At 46.2% G+C, this 16710-nt stretch overlaps 1 protein-coding gene across 4 annotated transcripts in view; it reads left to right on the top strand.

Moving 5' to 3' along the window:
• Nucleotides 1-16710, top strand: part of PDZD2 (PDZ domain containing 2) — a 204716-nt gene that overhangs the window by 146406 nt on the left and 41600 nt on the right. For 2 of the 4 annotated variants that reach the window (XM_037373554.1, XM_037373555.1), the window contains exons 4-6: nucleotides 2728-2870; nucleotides 3533-3665; nucleotides 6588-6758. The exons of 1 other annotated variant lie outside the window; for it this stretch is intronic. In XM_037373554.1, coding sequence (XP_037229451.1) covers nucleotides 2728-2870; nucleotides 3533-3665; nucleotides 6588-6758 — 447 coding nt within the window. Of the gene's footprint in view, nucleotides 1-248; nucleotides 462-2727; nucleotides 2871-3532; nucleotides 3666-6587; nucleotides 6759-16710 lie in introns of those variants that run through there. One more of the 4 variants, XM_037373557.1, reaches the window with a different exon arrangement.

Genomic DNA, 16710 nt, shown 5'->3' on the forward strand with positions numbered 1-16710 from the left:
GGCTTTCCTGTGATGGAGGCACATAAGGTGCACATGCAAAGCGGCAGCATTTCCTAGCTGGCTGTGAAGTATCCCACGCTGCTCCGTGCAAAAGAGGTAGCAGCCTCGTGGGGAGGGGAGGGGGGTTCTGCTGAACACCCCCTTTCTCCAAAAGGCCTCAAGCAAAGGCTAGCAATCTGCTCCTTAATACTTAGCTTCCAAATTTTTGGAGTGACATACCTTGGAGGTACGTGTGTATTGGTGGGGGGCGTTTGCTTTGTAGCACATGGTTAAATAAAGAGCTGTGAATGTTTTATGAAGAGGGGAAGAAGAGTGAGGAGATCTGATTTCCAGTCGACACAGAATTGTGTATCCCCAGTGTGAAATGTGTGCAGCTGACCGGCGGGGACTTGAGGGACAGCCTTTTCTTACACAGGAGATGGTGACCATGTCATTTGAAAATGACTGGAAGAAGTGATTGGGTATGTGCCAAGTGGTTTCGTTGTGTTTATTGTGGCTGCGTTCTGCCATCCGTGTTCAGACTGGGTAATGCTTTCCTTTGCAAGTGCTTTTGATTTCAGTGCGAGTTCAAGGGGAGTAAGGTGCTGCTTTCATTAAGAGCAGAGTCTTGCCATTTGCTGCTCTTAAGTGCTTTGCTATGTAAATGAATATTTGAGAGTGGGTCACTTAATAAATTTTGGATTTTTTTTTAAAATGAGTGATAGTGAGGAGTGCTGAGGAATGCAAGCTAGGCGCTGCACATCGTAGGCCTCTGCATAACTTGCATTCCAAAAAGCTTTTGCAAATCATTAAACACAATTTTATGACTGCATTGTTAAACTTTATTGAAGGGTCTGCTTCCAAACTGGATGTAGCAACAGGATACTCAAGAGTGGCATCTTGTGAGGAGAATAGATGGTCATCATTTCAGCCTGGGCTTGGCTGGGGGAGGCAGAGAGATTGTATTTCTCTGTTACACCATTTTCATTATGAGTGCAAAGTACTTTATAGCAATAAAATGTCTCTGGAGTATTTTCATGCTGTAGCTCAGTTCTGTTTTTTTAAGTAGATAAATATAGTTGACTTTTGCCCCTACATTTAACACAGCGTCTCATGTATCACTCTAATTTATCTCAAAGTGTTCTCTGTCCTGACACGTCCTGTTATTCAGCAGGCGACTGAGCTTAATCGATGCACTGAGGATCCCACTTAAACCTGTTGGGATATTGCCTGTGTGCATGACTTTGAAGTTATCAAATTGCCCACAGGTATATGTTTTTAGGCTAAAACTTTTGGTTTACCTTTTAAGACACCTGGTTTGTTTTTTCTGTTTCTCCTACCTGTGTAAGGCTCTAGGGGCTGTGTAACATTATTATTATTATTATTATTTTCACTTTGTTCTTAAGATATTGGTGTAGATACTGACCTCTTTGTTCCTGTATCTGAAAAACTCATCTTGCATTGAGTTTAAAAGTTTCAGCATAGGGCCCCAGGGATCAGGTGAAAAAAAAAAAAAAAGGCAAAAAAGCATATTTTCTTCCTTTAATAAAGGCTCTGGTAAACAATGCTGGCCTAAAACATGCAGGTTGCTGCTACAACCCTTGCATTTGCCGATATATTTAGCAGTTCCCCTTCTGAGAAACAAGCAGCAATTTGTATGTGCTCTTTACAGTTTGGCATGAAATTTTAATCATCTTTGCTACTTGGGTGTTTGCGTACTGTGAGAATGTTACTTGTGTGCATAACAGACCCAGTCAGAAATAGCTGACCTGGTGCCCAGTGACTACAACACATGGCCTAAAAATTGCCTCTGAATTGTGCATTTTGCTGTCTTGCAAGTTTGAAAACTTCCTAGGGTTTCTCAATTCTGTTATCCTGGTTCTTCCCCTCTCTGAAATAGTCACAACAGTCGCCTTGCGTGTCTTGTTGCTTGCTTGCTTGTTTTTCTCTTTCTGTTTTTGCTCTGCTGATACTTGCCACAGTTGTGTTTCCATGCGCCTAGTCCTGTCACTAGGACTCATAGGAATTGTTCATGTCTTACTGCTCTGGAATTTGTAAAGCACTTTTTGGATAAATCTTTATACTAATTGAAAGAAAAATAATAAAGACATCCTAAACATCGCTTATTACCTTGCTTATACTGAAAAGTTATTCTCTGCGGTGGGTAAATTTATTTATTTGTTTAAAATATTATTTACAGTCTGTACAACAGCTGTCCAATAAGAAATATTCAATTGGGAGCTGACAATTTGAAGCTGGTATGTCTCAAATCCTGCATACCCCTCTGGAGAGGGAAACACTTCTGTGTGATGCCAGTCTGGTCCCTGCTGCAATAGCCACTGTGCTACCCCGTGTTCAAGGTGCCCCTTGAACAATGTTTTGCTCCTCTGCAGCCCTCCACAGCTCATCCTTGAGTTTTGGCGAAGGGGTTTGAGGCTGCTGGCTGCTTCAGGAAGGATCAGGGCATTGAGAGCAGCACCTCTGCGTGGCTCAGAAAAGCTGCAAAAAACAGCCCTGCAAGGAAACCTCTACATGCTGACCCTGCTCTGTGCTGCCTTCTCCTTTCTGCCTCCTTCGCTTGGACCACAGCTAACCCAGCAAAGCTGAGCAAAAACACCCATATAGCTTGAGCTATACGGATGTGTGGTGATGGGCAGCAAGGTACTAAATAGCTCCCTCCTGTACCCTCCTGGCCCTCTCTCAGTGTCCAAATCCAAATTCAAGGACTCTCTGCACGTTTTCTCTCAGCGAGAAGGTTGCCGCATATGGAAGATGCACATCCTGAAAGGAACGGACGGGCTGGGAATCCAGATAACAGGAGGCAGAGGGTCGAAGCGGTCCCCTCACAGCATCATCGTCACCCACGTGGAGGAAGGTGGCTCCGCACACAGGTGAGGTGACAGCAGTGCCTTCCTGGGCATGGGTGTGATGGAGCATCTGTGGTCATCACTGTTTGGCAGACTTATGAGATGGGTGCGGGGCTTTTGCCATCCCATTGTGTGAGGGTGATAACATGGCATATTTAGCTTAAAAACTTTTTTTTGTGTGGTTAGTCACTGAAGCTTCTGCCAGTATGTTTAGTCCAAACTATAGACAGATCAAATGCTTGGTGATGGAATGTAAACCAAGGAGCCTGATGTCTTGTGGGGCTTTTCCCCCAAGTCCCTTCTTGGAAGACGAGCCTTTCCCATGGGACTGGCAGTGAGTGAGTGTGGTTAGTGCAGCGCAGGGTGCTCACTGCCAGGCCTGGCCCTTCTCCCTGACAGGGTGGAAGATGAGGCTCACTGCTGCTCCCTGACCATCTGCTGGGGTATGGAGAAGGTGTGAGGAGCCTCAGCCTTACAAAGAGGGTGAAATGGCTCTGGTTATAAAAATGGCTTCCTGGGGGCACCTTTCTGAGCTGCTGTTTTGGCCAAATAACACTGCACAGATCAAGCTTAGCATCAGGCAGGTCACATGTTGTCTATGTCTTCACATCCCACTTCATGCCACCAGAGCCTGACACAAGGGAAGGACTGCCCTGCAGCTCTGTGTTTCCACTCTGTTTCTGCAGGGACGGCAGGCTGATGGTGGGCGACGAACTCCTCATGATCAATGGGCAGTCACTGGTTGGGCTTTCCCACCAGGACGCCGTGGCTCTCCTTCGCTCAGCTGCTGGCCTGGTGCAGTTGGTGGTCGCTAGCAAGGTACGGTCCTTGGTGGTCTCCTGAACGTCCATCCACAAGAGTTTGTGCAAGTGCTGCATGGAAAGGGCATGGGTTTTGACAGGGAATCACGTGCACATTTGCTCCCCTAAATTTAACACATAGCTATGGGAAACATTTCAGTAGCTGCCATAAATCTGTGGCAAATCAGCAGTGTATAGACCACTTAATGACTTGCTGGTATTGGCACTGTTGTTCAGTGTGCATTTGAAACACATGCATTTGTATGTGTGCAACCATTTTCTTAAAATATACGTTAAATAAAGCAGGCTGTGCTCAGCCTTTTCTGCTTCCTGCCTGCATAGCTTCCGTAGCTCTCATCTCGTCCTGTCTGTGTGCCTGAGGTCTCTTGATGATGATCTCTTGGCTCGAGTAACTTATTTTGTCCTTGTTAATAGCTTGAAGTGGAGCTCTTGCAGATAAAGAAGCATGAAATTTCAGGGAAATGAGAGTGGAACTCATTTATCCGTTGGGCTCTTCATTCTGCATTCATCGCAGGAGAGGTTGAGGGGATATTACATATTTTGTCTTTTGTTTAAGAAAATCCTGCCGATTTGCTCTCCTCCCCATACCACAGCCTGCTGCTCCCCACTTGAACTGATGTGACTATCTTGTGGGCAGCCAGCTGGCTCCCAAAAGCACCTGGGGGTCTCAGAGAATCACAGAATCGTTTAGGTTGGAAAATACTTTGAGATCATCAGGTCCAACCATTAACCCAGGACTGCCAGGTCCATCACTAATCCCACATCTATGTGCTTTTTAAACACTCCAGGGATGGTGATTCCACCACCTCCCAGGCAGCCTGTCCCAGTGCTCCACCACCCTGTCAGTGACAACGTTTTTCCCGACACCCAACCTAAACCTCCCCGGCACAGACTGAGGCTGTCTCCTCTTGCCCTGTCACTTGTCACCTGGGAGAAGAGACCGACCCCCCTGCCCACACCCTCCTGTCAGGCAGCTGCAGGGAGCCACAAGGTGCCCCCGAGCCTCCTCCTCTCCAGGCTGACCCCCCCCAGTTCCCCCAGCCGCTCCCCACCAGCCTTGTGCCCCAGCCCCGGCACCAGCCCCCTGCCCGTCTCTGGACACGCTGCAGCCCCTCTGCGTCCCCCTGGCAGTGAGGGGCCCAACCTGAACACAGGAGTCGAGGGGCGGCCTCGCCAGTGCCCAGTGCAGGGGGACAGCACTGCCCTGGCCCTGCTGGCCACGCCGTTCCCGGCACCAGCCAGGATGCTGCTGGCCTCCTTGGCCACCTGGGCACACGGGGGGCTCATGCCCAGCCGGCTGCCGACCAGCCCCCCCAGGCCCTTTCCCCCCAGGCAGTTCCCAGCCCCCTGCCCCCAGCCCGCAGCGCTGCGGGGGCTGGTGTGACCCACGGACAGGACCCGGCACTGAGCCTGGTTGACCCTCACACAACTGGCCTGGGCCCATCGCTCCAGCCTGCCCAGACCCCCCTGCAGAGCCTCCTGCCCTCCCGCAGATCAACGCTCCCCCCAGCTGGGGGTCACCTGTGAACTCACTGAGGGGGCACTCGGTCCCCTTGTTGAGAAAGAGGATCTTGTGTTAGAGGGACTGCTTGTAAACCTGCGTTTCCAGGTGGAGTGTGAAGTGTCAGTAAGGCACTGTGTCAGTGTTTGTAAATTTTTTCTTAGCTTCATCTTCAGGTTGCCCCAGCCAACCTGATGCAGGTTTCTGTGCGTTTAATGTCTGGGTGCTCTTATGGTTTCCCAGGACACTTTATGCTCATGGTTTTCAAGAAGAGCCTCTATCTCACTATATTCAATGTGAACAACCTATAAGTTTTCTAATGTTTCGGTTAGACAGTGAAGTTCATTGAAGAGCTTCTGTAGGTTCACAGCCTGGTATTAAGCCCACTGGTGTTTATTCTGGAAACACCACACTTGGATCTGAAGTAGGTACATGTTGTATTTCCTTTAGACAATTGGACTTTCAGCTAAAATGCAAGATGGTAGACTGCATAAATTTATCCTTAAAAGTATTTTCATATGATGACTGCAGCAAAATAATCATTGCATATAAGCTTATCACATAAAACTTCACATTCCTGATCAGGCTGTGAATCTGTTTGGCCCACGCTCTGTGTGCTTGGACATTTTTCATGCCCCTGGGAGGAGGACTTGGAAAGGCAAGTGGTGGGGAATCCAGCCTGTGCTGTGTTCCAGGCGGTCTCAGAAAAGGTGTAAATAGGTGAAGTGTTCCCCCGCAGCTCTCTCGGGGCGCTATTTGTTGGTATGGGAAAGCAGCCTTGCCATTTGGCTCGGTGAGTGCTCTTGAACACAGGATCTGTTCTGAAAGCAATAAAATGAATGTCTGGCCACTGCTTTTGGCTGATGCATGTGTTTGCCTCCTGGAAAAGGTGCCAAAGACTGTAAACAGATTCTGAAGCATCAGGGCTGAGTTGGTAGAGGATCAGTGGGTCAGTTTTCATTTTGGTCTCCTGAGTAGGGTTGTTGGTGTATTTTTCTTGTGTGTGTAGGTAGACAAACGTGTGAAAGGGGCAACTGCAGGGAGGGAGCAGGAACACAGAGCGTGATTTGGGATGCAATGAAAAGAGTAATAAGGCCTGTAAACTCTGGATCTGCTCGCAGTGACATTTAATAAAACCCAGAGTGGGAAGGAGCAGGCTGCTGGGGAAGCATTTATTTTAAAACCGCCTTTATAAATCTAAATGGTTTAGATGCGTATTGGCCTGTACTTTCTATATATGTGCTTTAAAATCAGGTTTGCTTTTTTCTAACTGGACCACTAAAATTTGGGCACGTGGAAGTGTGTAACAAGAGGAGAACTGCCACAGAGCTGTCACTGGGCAGGTGAAATGAAGCAGTTTCACCATGACTTTAGTGGTTTTCTGCATGCGATGTAACATGTTTGTTGTCTCTTGGGTAGGAACCTGCTGAAGGGGATTTTCTGAAGTACCCATCTACCAGCTTGCCAGACTTGCTTAGCACTTGCTCAGTCCAAGACTCTGTCTCTTGCACTGACAATAAGGAAAATGAAGAGCCAGAAGAAGAAGATGATGTGAAGGGAGTGAATGTGTCTCCTGAAAAACTGGTCGCTGTAAGTGTGGCTTTGGTGTGATGTTTTTACTCTCCCTCTTGACGCCTGTTTTCATCTGTCACGTTCTCCTACAGCCTGGCATGGCCTCAGGACGGGGCAGTCCCATCCAGCCCTTCTTTGCATGGGATGTAGGGGACAAGCTGAAACAGGGATGGCATCTACCACAGCATCCTAGCGTGTTGCAGCAAAGCAGCAGCACTGGGAGCAGGAGCTCTCATGTCCTCCAAGCTATGTGGCAACCATGGTTTTGTTTTTCTCTCTGCCATTGGATTGTTTTCCACCCACTTCCACTGCTTTTGTTGGATCTGATGCAAAGTCTCTCGTGGCGCTTACGCGGTAACACGCTCTTCTTTCCCCTCCTTTTGTAACCGAAGTTCTTTAACAGTTTGTGATCCAAGTCTTCGAGTTTTTATTTGCTCTGTTGAAGCCAACAGACACTTTTGAGGGGAGGGGTATGACTTTCTGACTGTGAACTGTAACTGCTGAATAAATGCTGCCAGTTGATAATCTCACTTGCATTCCCTTCAGGGCTGCATTAAGCAGAGATTAAGTGGATTATTGTTATTTATTTGTAATGTAGCAGCTCTCTGAAACTTCATTGGTGTTCTGGGCCTCTGCTGTATTGTACAAAGAACAAAATTGTTTGCTACTCTAAAGAGCTTGTGGGCTGGTTTTCCGGTGGGGGAAAGCAGGTGGATTCACCTGAAGGTTTTATATTTTTTTTCCTCTTCTATTATGATACACATCTTAAAGCTTTGGACAGCTTAGACATGATACTGGTTTGGTGATCTGTTTTGATTTTGTATTCTTATACTTTCCCTTTTCTGAGCAAAAGACTACTCTCTGGGATGAGTCTCGCTCTGCAGTCTAGCTGATGCTGGTGTTCACCTCATACCTGCCTGTTATCTCTGACTTTCTTTGAGCCTATGCTTGTAACAGACCTCATTCTCACACATCTCTTCTACTGTGATGAGTTTTGTTTTTTCTGCACTGTCTCCTCTTCTGTGTGCCAGGGTGCCTTTTTGGGAGGAGGAAGGGAAAAACAAACAGGGGATACTTAGCATGCTGATGAAGGTGTAGTGTTTGTGTGCTAACTTGAGTGGGCACCTAAGTGTTCTTTTGGCTATCAAAATACTCTAAATTCTTCTTTATATCATGTTTCAAATTCTGGTAATTTCTCATAAGGCTGTAGCTCAGCAATGCTTGAACATAAAAATAAATTTTGTCAAAATTTAATTATATGTGCCTTCAGAATGCAGCTTGCTGGCATTCCAGTGACTCTTGCACATACTAGGAGTTATTTGTCACTTGGCTTGCTCCTTATTTTCCAGCAAGGCTCTGCCTGGTTCTCAGGGGTGGCTTTTTTATTGGGTGTTCTCTTTCCAGATAAACATAATGCTAGGGAGAGCTCACGGTAGTTGAGGTGTGCACCACCGTGAAGACCCAGCTGCACCAGCCTGCCCAGAGCCCTTTCAGCGTGGACCTGCATTTGGAGCCTGCCCCAGTGTCTGTCCACCCCAGTGCCACTGCAGCTGGCAGTCAGTGGTCCTAGCCTCATTCAGAGCCAGTTTGATTTATCTGCCTACCTGGCACTCTTACCCCCGATGGCAGTAGCTGTCTGCTTTTGTAATACATTGCTGGGGGATGGAGGGGAAATCACAGAAATCTGAGTGCAAAATAAATGCATTAGAAGAAGAGCAGCAAGATTATTTTTTTTCCTTCCTTTTTCTGTTTTGGTTTTCTTGCTTTTTTTTTGTTGGAGGGGATGTAATTCAGAGGGATGTCACAAGTTATTAGCGACTCTTGGGACCTTTTCTTTTTATGCTTGAGCTGCATATGAAATCTTTCCTCTTCTAATCTGAAGCACAGGATGTGTTTGCATTCTCCTTTAATTGCTATCTCAGCCTTGGGAGTGCAGACAAGACTCTCTGCAGCCCAGGATGGACAGTCTGTACAGTGTAGACCCCTCTACCCGCTCCGTCCTCATCAGATCAGGGCAGCCTGAGCTGAGCTGTGCAAACCCTGTGTGTCACAAGGCAGGACGCAGGAAGGTATATGTATGGAAAAGATAAACTTCACGCTCTTTTTTTTTTTTTTTTTTTTTTTTCCCCCCACTTGGCAAGATGGGGTGGGGTGGGGTATTTCATAGCAGAGCTTAGAAACTGGTTTCAAGGGCAGTATGAATGTGAGACATCACATGAATTGATTTGTTAAAAAATATATATATGTATGTATAGTCACATAGATCATTGCAGAATTGCTTTGGAAATTACTGTTCTTTGCTGCTGCCACTCTCTTGATGGTACTCATGTGTTTTCTCTTTTTTTCCTATGTATTCCATTATATTTATACTGTGGATAAGGGGTCACTGTGACTGATGATTGAAGAAGGAACTAAGCTGGACCATTTGTAATCAGTACAAATAAAATTTTTAGACTTCCAGGCTGGGCGGTACTCAAGGTCTGGACCCGGTAACTGAGACTGTGGTCTCAGTTTAAGCATCAGACCTCTTAGATTTGAAACTGATTTTCAACCCAGCCCTGGCCAGGAGTTACCTTCCTCACCACCGATTTCTCACCTCTGACAAGAAACTAATGAATCTTCTTGTTTACTGTGCAGGGCTTTGTAGAGACTTAAATGGATGCTGTCAGGTGCTGGGTGGTTAGGTAACAGCAAGTAATTCAGAATGATTTACTGTCAGCTGAGGCTTCACTGTCCCTTTTCTGACCAGCACGGTGTAGATCTAGTTCTTGAGCAAATGTAGAAGATACAAAACTTGCAGGAGCTCTTAAAGGTTGTCTAAGGTCTTCTTTCATTTGGTGTGAATATAGTTCAGCACTGAATATTCAGAACTGTAATTTATAGACCTGATGGACTTGCTATTAATGCCTTAGCACCTGATTGCTTAAACACTGAACCAGGCAGAAAAAAGAATCAGTTGGAACTAAGGTTTATGTTCAAATCTTCATCCTTGTAGTTATTTAGAACTCAGCTGGACCAGGCCCTGAGGAACCTGACCTAAGCTGTCTCTGCTTTGAGATGGGGTCTAGACCAGGGACCCTTAAAGGTCCCTTTCAGCCTGGTTTGCGCTATGATTCTGTGACAAATCTAAAAGAAAAAAAAGAAAGAACTATCTTTTCTAGTGGCTGCCTATTAAAAATTCTCCCTGTTAGCAGGTTCTTTAAAACTCAAGTTTTGCGCTATGGTTTCCAGCCAGGGAAACAATACCAGAGCTGGTCAGCTTCCCCAGGACAGAGCAGAAGGTTAGTGACACTTCAAAACTTTCATTGGAGAGAAATATCACTTGTCTTACTTGAAAGTCCAGTTGTGTTTCAGTAACAAAAAAATAATAATCAAGTTTAATTGGAGCTCTGTTTTTACGTAGTCTCCTTATGTAAAGCCTTGTTTAACATAAAACATCCCTTAAAGTTCAAACTTCAATAAAACTTGTGCTGCTGGGCAGAAAAAGGGTAACATCGATATCCTTAAAGTGTGTTCCCCTCAGAGCTAGTTTGGTCAAAATGTTCCTTAACTTCAGCTACAGAATACCAGGCCACAGAGCTGTGTTGTGCTAAATTGTCCAGGGGCACTCCAGGGATTTTAAACTGGCCCTGCTGCACTACACACGCACACACACACACATACACACAGCCATTTTGCTTTTTTGCAGTTGACATTGCTATTTAAAAATGTCATCATTTATGTGCGAGTGAAATAGGATGATAGGACATAATTTGCCTTTGATGATTTATTTTTAATTGTAATTCACTTTTCCTAGTATTGCTGTTGCTTGAAATTGAATCTGTCACTGCATTGCTGGCTGGTGGAGCAACCTGGGAAATGAACTCTAAAGAGAAAGCAGGTCTGCCAAGACTTTGCAAAGTGTCTGAAGAATTTGGGGGATTTGGGGTCCTCAGAGAGAGGCATGTGCCATTTTTTGTTGCTTCAAAAGCTTTTTGCCTTTGTTTCTGGTAGTGCTATGTTTTCAAGATATGATGATCTGAGTACTTTGTTTGAAGTGTTTAAATTCAGTGACCAGCTTGATATTAATGGCTTGAAGTTGCAAAAAGTTACTAAGTACAAGAAGAGGGTGTCTGACTCGAGGTGGGGCTGGATCTGTAGTTGCTTGGAGGCAGGGAGGGAAGCCTGGGGACTGTTCCTCTGTACTTTCTTCCCCTGGGTATCTGCCACTTGTGATGCTGGAGGCAGGACCCTAAGCTGAATCTATTCTGTGCAGAATCAAACTGTACAAAAAAGAAGTTTCTTATTTGGGAAAAGGAGGTCATTGTTATCCCTGCCTGTTGTGAGGAGAGCTTGGAAGCGAGGCAATTTGCCTCCCCATGCCTGAGCTCACTGTGCAGACAAGGCCTGGGGACACAACCGCTGGCAGCATCCCCAGCTGTGCTGACCCTCTGCTGTGCAGTGGCAAGCCCCTTTTGCTCACGTTTAATTATTTTGCATTGACCTGAAGTGCTTGATGTGTACCTTCACACAAGCTGTGTGGGTGCATTGCATGCAGAGACATCCATGACCCAGCAAGGTCTTGATCTTCCTACAAGAGAAACAGGATGTCTCCAGTTAAAGGATTTTGCAGGAGCTGGGTTTCCTTATCCCTGCCAAAACCCACTTGTGTTTTTAGCAAGACATGTAGCTGAATACATACATATAATACACCTGTTTTGCGAATATGAAGAAAAGCATTTGTTTAACCCCCCTCCCTCCCCATTTCTATTTTTTATCTGAGTTGTAGGACTGCTTAGTTATTTTCTGTTGCGAGCCTTTCTGCCTTACCAGGGAATCCGTACGTAATTACCTGTAGCCATACAAGCATAATAAGGAAGAGGATAACAATGCCTTAAGTTTAAAAACACTCTTGGGGTCAAAAGTTCTTCTGAAAAGACTGGGAGAGAATTTCAGAGAAAGCATTAGCATTGAGAAGGAATAGGAAGCATAACTCAAAAATTAAATGTGTGCAGAGCACGGGGAGGGACCCTCATTACTTGGAGGATCTGAGCGTTCGTTCCCATTAGGGCACTGCAGTCTCAAAAGAGGTTGCTGGAACATGACTCACTCTAACAGCACTGTATGGCTGGAAAAAAGCAAGAAAGAGCTGTTGCTAGCAGAAATCTGTTCTGCAATGGAATGCTTTTTGCAATGGAATGCTTTACTTTGGGTGGGGGGTGGGGAGTGGGGTGTAGAGATGGAGAGCCTGGTGTGAAGCTTGGTTGTGGCCAGCCCTTGTCCTGCTGAAGGGTTTAATAACTCTTCTCCTCTTCATGGTGAGGGCTAGCAATGTTTGCATATCCTGCCTCATGCCAGATCACCCTTGGAAGGGGCAGGTGAGGGCAAGGTCCAGCTGCACCTTAGCATGGCTTGGGGCTGCTGCTCAGCTGTAAATGCTGCATTTGTTGAAAGCCTGGCAGCACCGTACCTTTCGGAGATATGGTCTTGTCCAGCATATCCATTGCTCTGTGCACGTGCAGTGCCCTTCACTCATGCTGTAGCTGAGCAGACATGCTGGGTACTACAGTGACTCCAAGTGCAAGTTTTTAGAGTGAACGTAATTAAGAATTTTGGGCAAGAGAAAATGACAAAATATTGGGGACCAAATCTTGTTCACCCAATGTGGCTGTTCTTCTTTCCAGAAGCCATATCACAGCAAAATAAGAAATTGCAATTTGTTTTACTGCCGGGGTGGGGTTGAATGATGGGTTGACAGTGGTGGTGTGGCACTGGCAAGAGCTTGGGGAAGGTGTGGGTACACATTGCACGAGCTTGGGGGGGAGGAGGAGTGGTGAAAAGCCCCCAGGGGGGCAGTGTCATTGAATTACTGTTTTTCACACGTTGTGAAATTCACCTGGCAAGGACATGTTAATGTGAAAGTATTCTGAGGTCAGGAGGGAGTTTCTCAGCAGCGGTCGCATCCTTCCCTGTGCCTGGCTCCCAGCCCTTCTGGGCCACTTTCTGCTAGCTCTGTCTTAAAGGCAAGCCTGGAGAAAACTGTTTCTCCCAGAGGCCAGTGCTGTGAAGGGTTCCCTGTTGATGTGATGCAGCCTACAAACTGTGAAATATCTCCTGTTGCTCAGACTAGTGGAAGATAACCTTTTTCACTTGACCATAAATACCAGCAGAGACAATGGTCAGAATTACAACTTTTGCTCTTCCTCTGTGATATGTTTGAAAGCCAAGTCAGCAGAGTAATAGAAACACAAGTATATCTACAGTACAGGTTCTGCATGGTCTTTGTTTTTGTGAATGAGGGTTTTTCCCATAAAGCAAGAGATAGAGTACAGCCTGCCTCTCCTTTGGCTGTTTGGATAGCTGCCCAGTTTTGAAGGAGATGAACTGCCTTTAACAAGCTAAAAATAACCCCCTCGTGGCACTGGAACAAGAGATATGCTGTCACAGCCATGCGGTTCACATGCATTAACAGAAGGATGATGAAGGCTGCAGGATTTGAGAGTTAGCGTGAATTGTCATATAGTCACATCTGCAGTGTGTTTATCTGCAAATTCTTGAGCATGTATCCAGTCTAGTGTTGGTTGGGCTCGGTTAAAATTCATTTGAGGTGTGCTGTGCTTGAATAAATGTGGCCTGTATAATGTATGAGGCTTCAGCCTTGATTCAGGTATGAAAGTTACTTAATGCTTGCATATTCTATATCCTCTTGTGTACTTAGGATGATATAAAATGTGGGTTTGGAGCTGAAATACAAAGCTCTACACCAGCTGTGTCATGGGAATGCTTTCTGCAGCTGTTGATGTTGGTATTAGGAAGGTCTTGCTTGGTTCTCAGGAGAGTTATTTATTTTGAAGACTGTTTATTGCTTGCTTTGTCCCTCACCATGAGTAAAAATGTTGTCATTTAAAAAAAAAAAGAAAAAAAAAGGCAGAAGCAATTTGTTTGTCATGATGCATGGGCTTGTGCTAAGCCACGAACTGAGCGTTTATTAAAGAAGATAATGAAGGAGCTGGACCAGCTTTTGCACAACTTGAGTTCCATGTTTGTTTCCTCTGTTTACCCGGACCAGTCTTCTGGGACCTCTCTGCAGTGCACGGAGACATCTCGTGGGCAATGACTAAACTGCATGCAAACGTGTCACGCTTTTTTGATGTTGGGGCGGGGGGGTTGAGGGATAAAGGATAAAAAAAGAAAACAGCAGTGATCTGTTTGTGCACCATTTCAGAAATGTATGCATTTGATTTCCTTGAGCTTAGAAGATGTTTGTAGTGAAAATCGTAAAGAGTAATCTGGTCCAAAAAGGATTGGAAACTGTTAAGCTGGGAGCATCTTAATATTTCCAAGGCATGCGTTGTCTGTGATATCTGTTTCTTGGAGAACTTAGCTGCATTAGCCATTTCCTGCGCGTCTTCTTATTTAAAAGGGTATTTTAAAAGTTTTGTCTCTTCAAAACATTATTGTTAATTGTAGTGACAGTTTGGAAACCTGAAAACAAAATATGCTTTGCTTAACTACAGCCCTGACCGTAAATACAACATTGCACCGGTGAGTCTTTGGAGCCAGCACAGCTGGGATTCTGCTACATCAAGAACCTGCCAGCATCCTCTGGGCCATGGTCAGCGCATTGGGGCTCCTGGTATCAAACACATTGAAGAAGGGTTTGGAGTGCCTTGTACAAAATAAATAGAGCGCTCTGGAAGATGAGAGCAACTGAGCTCTCCCATAATGCGTTTCCAATCTGCTGAGGGTGCATAGGCAGATTTGCTGCTGGCTTTGTGCTGGTGAGTGCCGGGTTATATTTCATGTGCCGGTTTGTGTGTGTCACTACTACAGACTTGGTAAAGAGCAATAAAAACAACCAGTGGGGGGGTTGTACCCCCTGAGGCTAACAGTAATGCCCTTTCTAACAACTGCTGCATTGCAGTGAAGGCTTAGGGTGGCTTCTGAATGCAGGCATTTGGTAGAGTGACAGACTAGACGTTCCTGGAGACCACTTTAAAGGCTTTTGTTTTGTTTATTTGGCATTTCCACCTATTCAGAAAGTAGGGCAGCTCCAGTTCTTGACTGTTTATCAGATTTCCTGATCTCCTGCTGCACATGAACCGGGAGTTTTCCAACACTTTCTTTATGATTAGGTAATGGAGGCCTCAGGTTCCCATCCCCTTTGCCCAGGCAGGAGGAAGCACAGGCTGCACCCAGTGGTACCGCCGTGGGTAATTCCCAGGTGAGCTGTTGAGGAAGGCAGTCGGTGCTTTGTTTCACCAGCAGTGCTATAAATATAGCCCAAACCTGAGCCCTCCCGGATCCTCACTGGTGGACTTTGCCCTGGCCAGCGTGCAGAGCTGCCGTCTGCCCCAGCAGCTTTCTACTGCCGGAGACACTGGGGCACCAGGTTTTTTTCTAAGATGCCAGTTAACAGCACTGAGTTACTGCTGACGTGGAGTTGACATTCCTTCTCTTTTTCTTCTGTCCCTGGCTCCATTTGGTTCTCTGTGCCATGACAGAAGGGAGCAGCAATGCAATACCCTTTGAAAGAGGGGAGTCCTGTAGCTTTCACCAAACGCGATTACAGCTGGGTTTGGTTTGGACTTGTGAGCACCATGGTTCAGCCGAGGGAGCCGCCTGGGTTCTGGGAGGTGCTGTGTTTCAGAAAGGTGCCCTGCGTGCTGCAGCCCCTGATACAGTGTGTGCTGGCTTGTCTTGGCCTTCCCAGCATCTGAGCACCTTTGTGCACCATCTAAAACACAGCAGTAAGCCATGGAAAACTCTGTGCTGACCAGGATTAGAAAATCCATGTTCTCTGCATTATTTGCAGTGTTAATTCTCATAAATTACAGTGCTGCAGTTTATAATTTATCTAGGAGATGGATTCAACTAAATTGAAAAAGAACTAATTTAAAAGTGAAGTTATTTTACTTTCTGTGTGAGGTAAAGGGGCCTGTGGAGTTCCCTGCCTGCCAGATGCGTTTAAGGTTTAAAGCATGCTGTGCCCCATAAAGCAATAAGTGACTGCACAAATAACTGGAACAACTAGAATTGTAATAGGTCTTGCAAGAAAACCTCCAAAACTTTTAGAAAGGTTAAAGCTTTAATGGCATCAGCTAGTCTCGAGGGACTGGGAAGAAAGACCTTGTGCAGGGGACCAGGTGGAGCCAGGTTTGCATCAGATGTTTCACACCTTTCTCTGAAGGGTCTGGTGCTGGCTGCTTTTAGAGACTCGTTGGGCTCATCCTGCCAGCTGCCCGATGGACAGCAGCGTTGGGGTGTTTCATGGTTCAATCTGTAGTGCTGCTTAAGGACAAGTCTGCCATGGCTCTGTTGGGATCAAAGAAGGTGAGGAATTATGCCATGGAGCCTGTGCAGGGTTGCTGTGTGCAGGGGCACGGCCGCTCACGTTGCTGTTCCAAAGCAGGGCAGCGGACCTGCTGGTGGACTCGCTTTGCCGGTGCAGGTAGGGCTGGATCTGGCATGCCACAAGCACCTCAGTCCTAATTCTCGCTGTTTCGCTCCCTAACTGTTGGGTTAAACTTGTCTGTACGCTGCTGGTGCTCCTCAGTGGAGAACGCCGGCAGGCTGCGCGGTGCGGAGCTGGAGGGGCTCGCTGATGGGAAAGGCAGCAGCTTAGCAGCTCCGCAACGGCAGCAGTAAAGCAGTTTGCTTATTAAATTGTATCATTCCCTGTGTGCCGCCTTGTTTTTGTAGATTGGCGATGTCTGCCAAGCTGTTTGTGGTTAAACAATGCAGACTCTCATAATCCTGCTCCTCATCTTGCCTAATTAAGGGCCCGGTCGTGCTGGAGCTTTGCCCGAGCGAGGACTCTGAGGGCAGTTCTTCATTCTGGTGTGGTGCCAGGACCGCGTGTCCCTGATAGTGCCGTTTCCTTTGGAATCAATTGAGATGTCACCATCACTTGATCCTGGAGCTACTTAATGAACTGGCAAAATGGGCTCTATTTTTAGATCTCCCTTCAAACTACTGTGTGTGTTAAAGC

This window comes from Falco rusticolus, chromosome Z, assembly GCF_015220075.1.
Source record: "Falco rusticolus isolate bFalRus1 chromosome Z, bFalRus1.pri, whole genome shotgun sequence".
Taxonomy (NCBI): domain Eukaryota; kingdom Metazoa; phylum Chordata; class Aves; order Falconiformes; family Falconidae; genus Falco; species Falco rusticolus.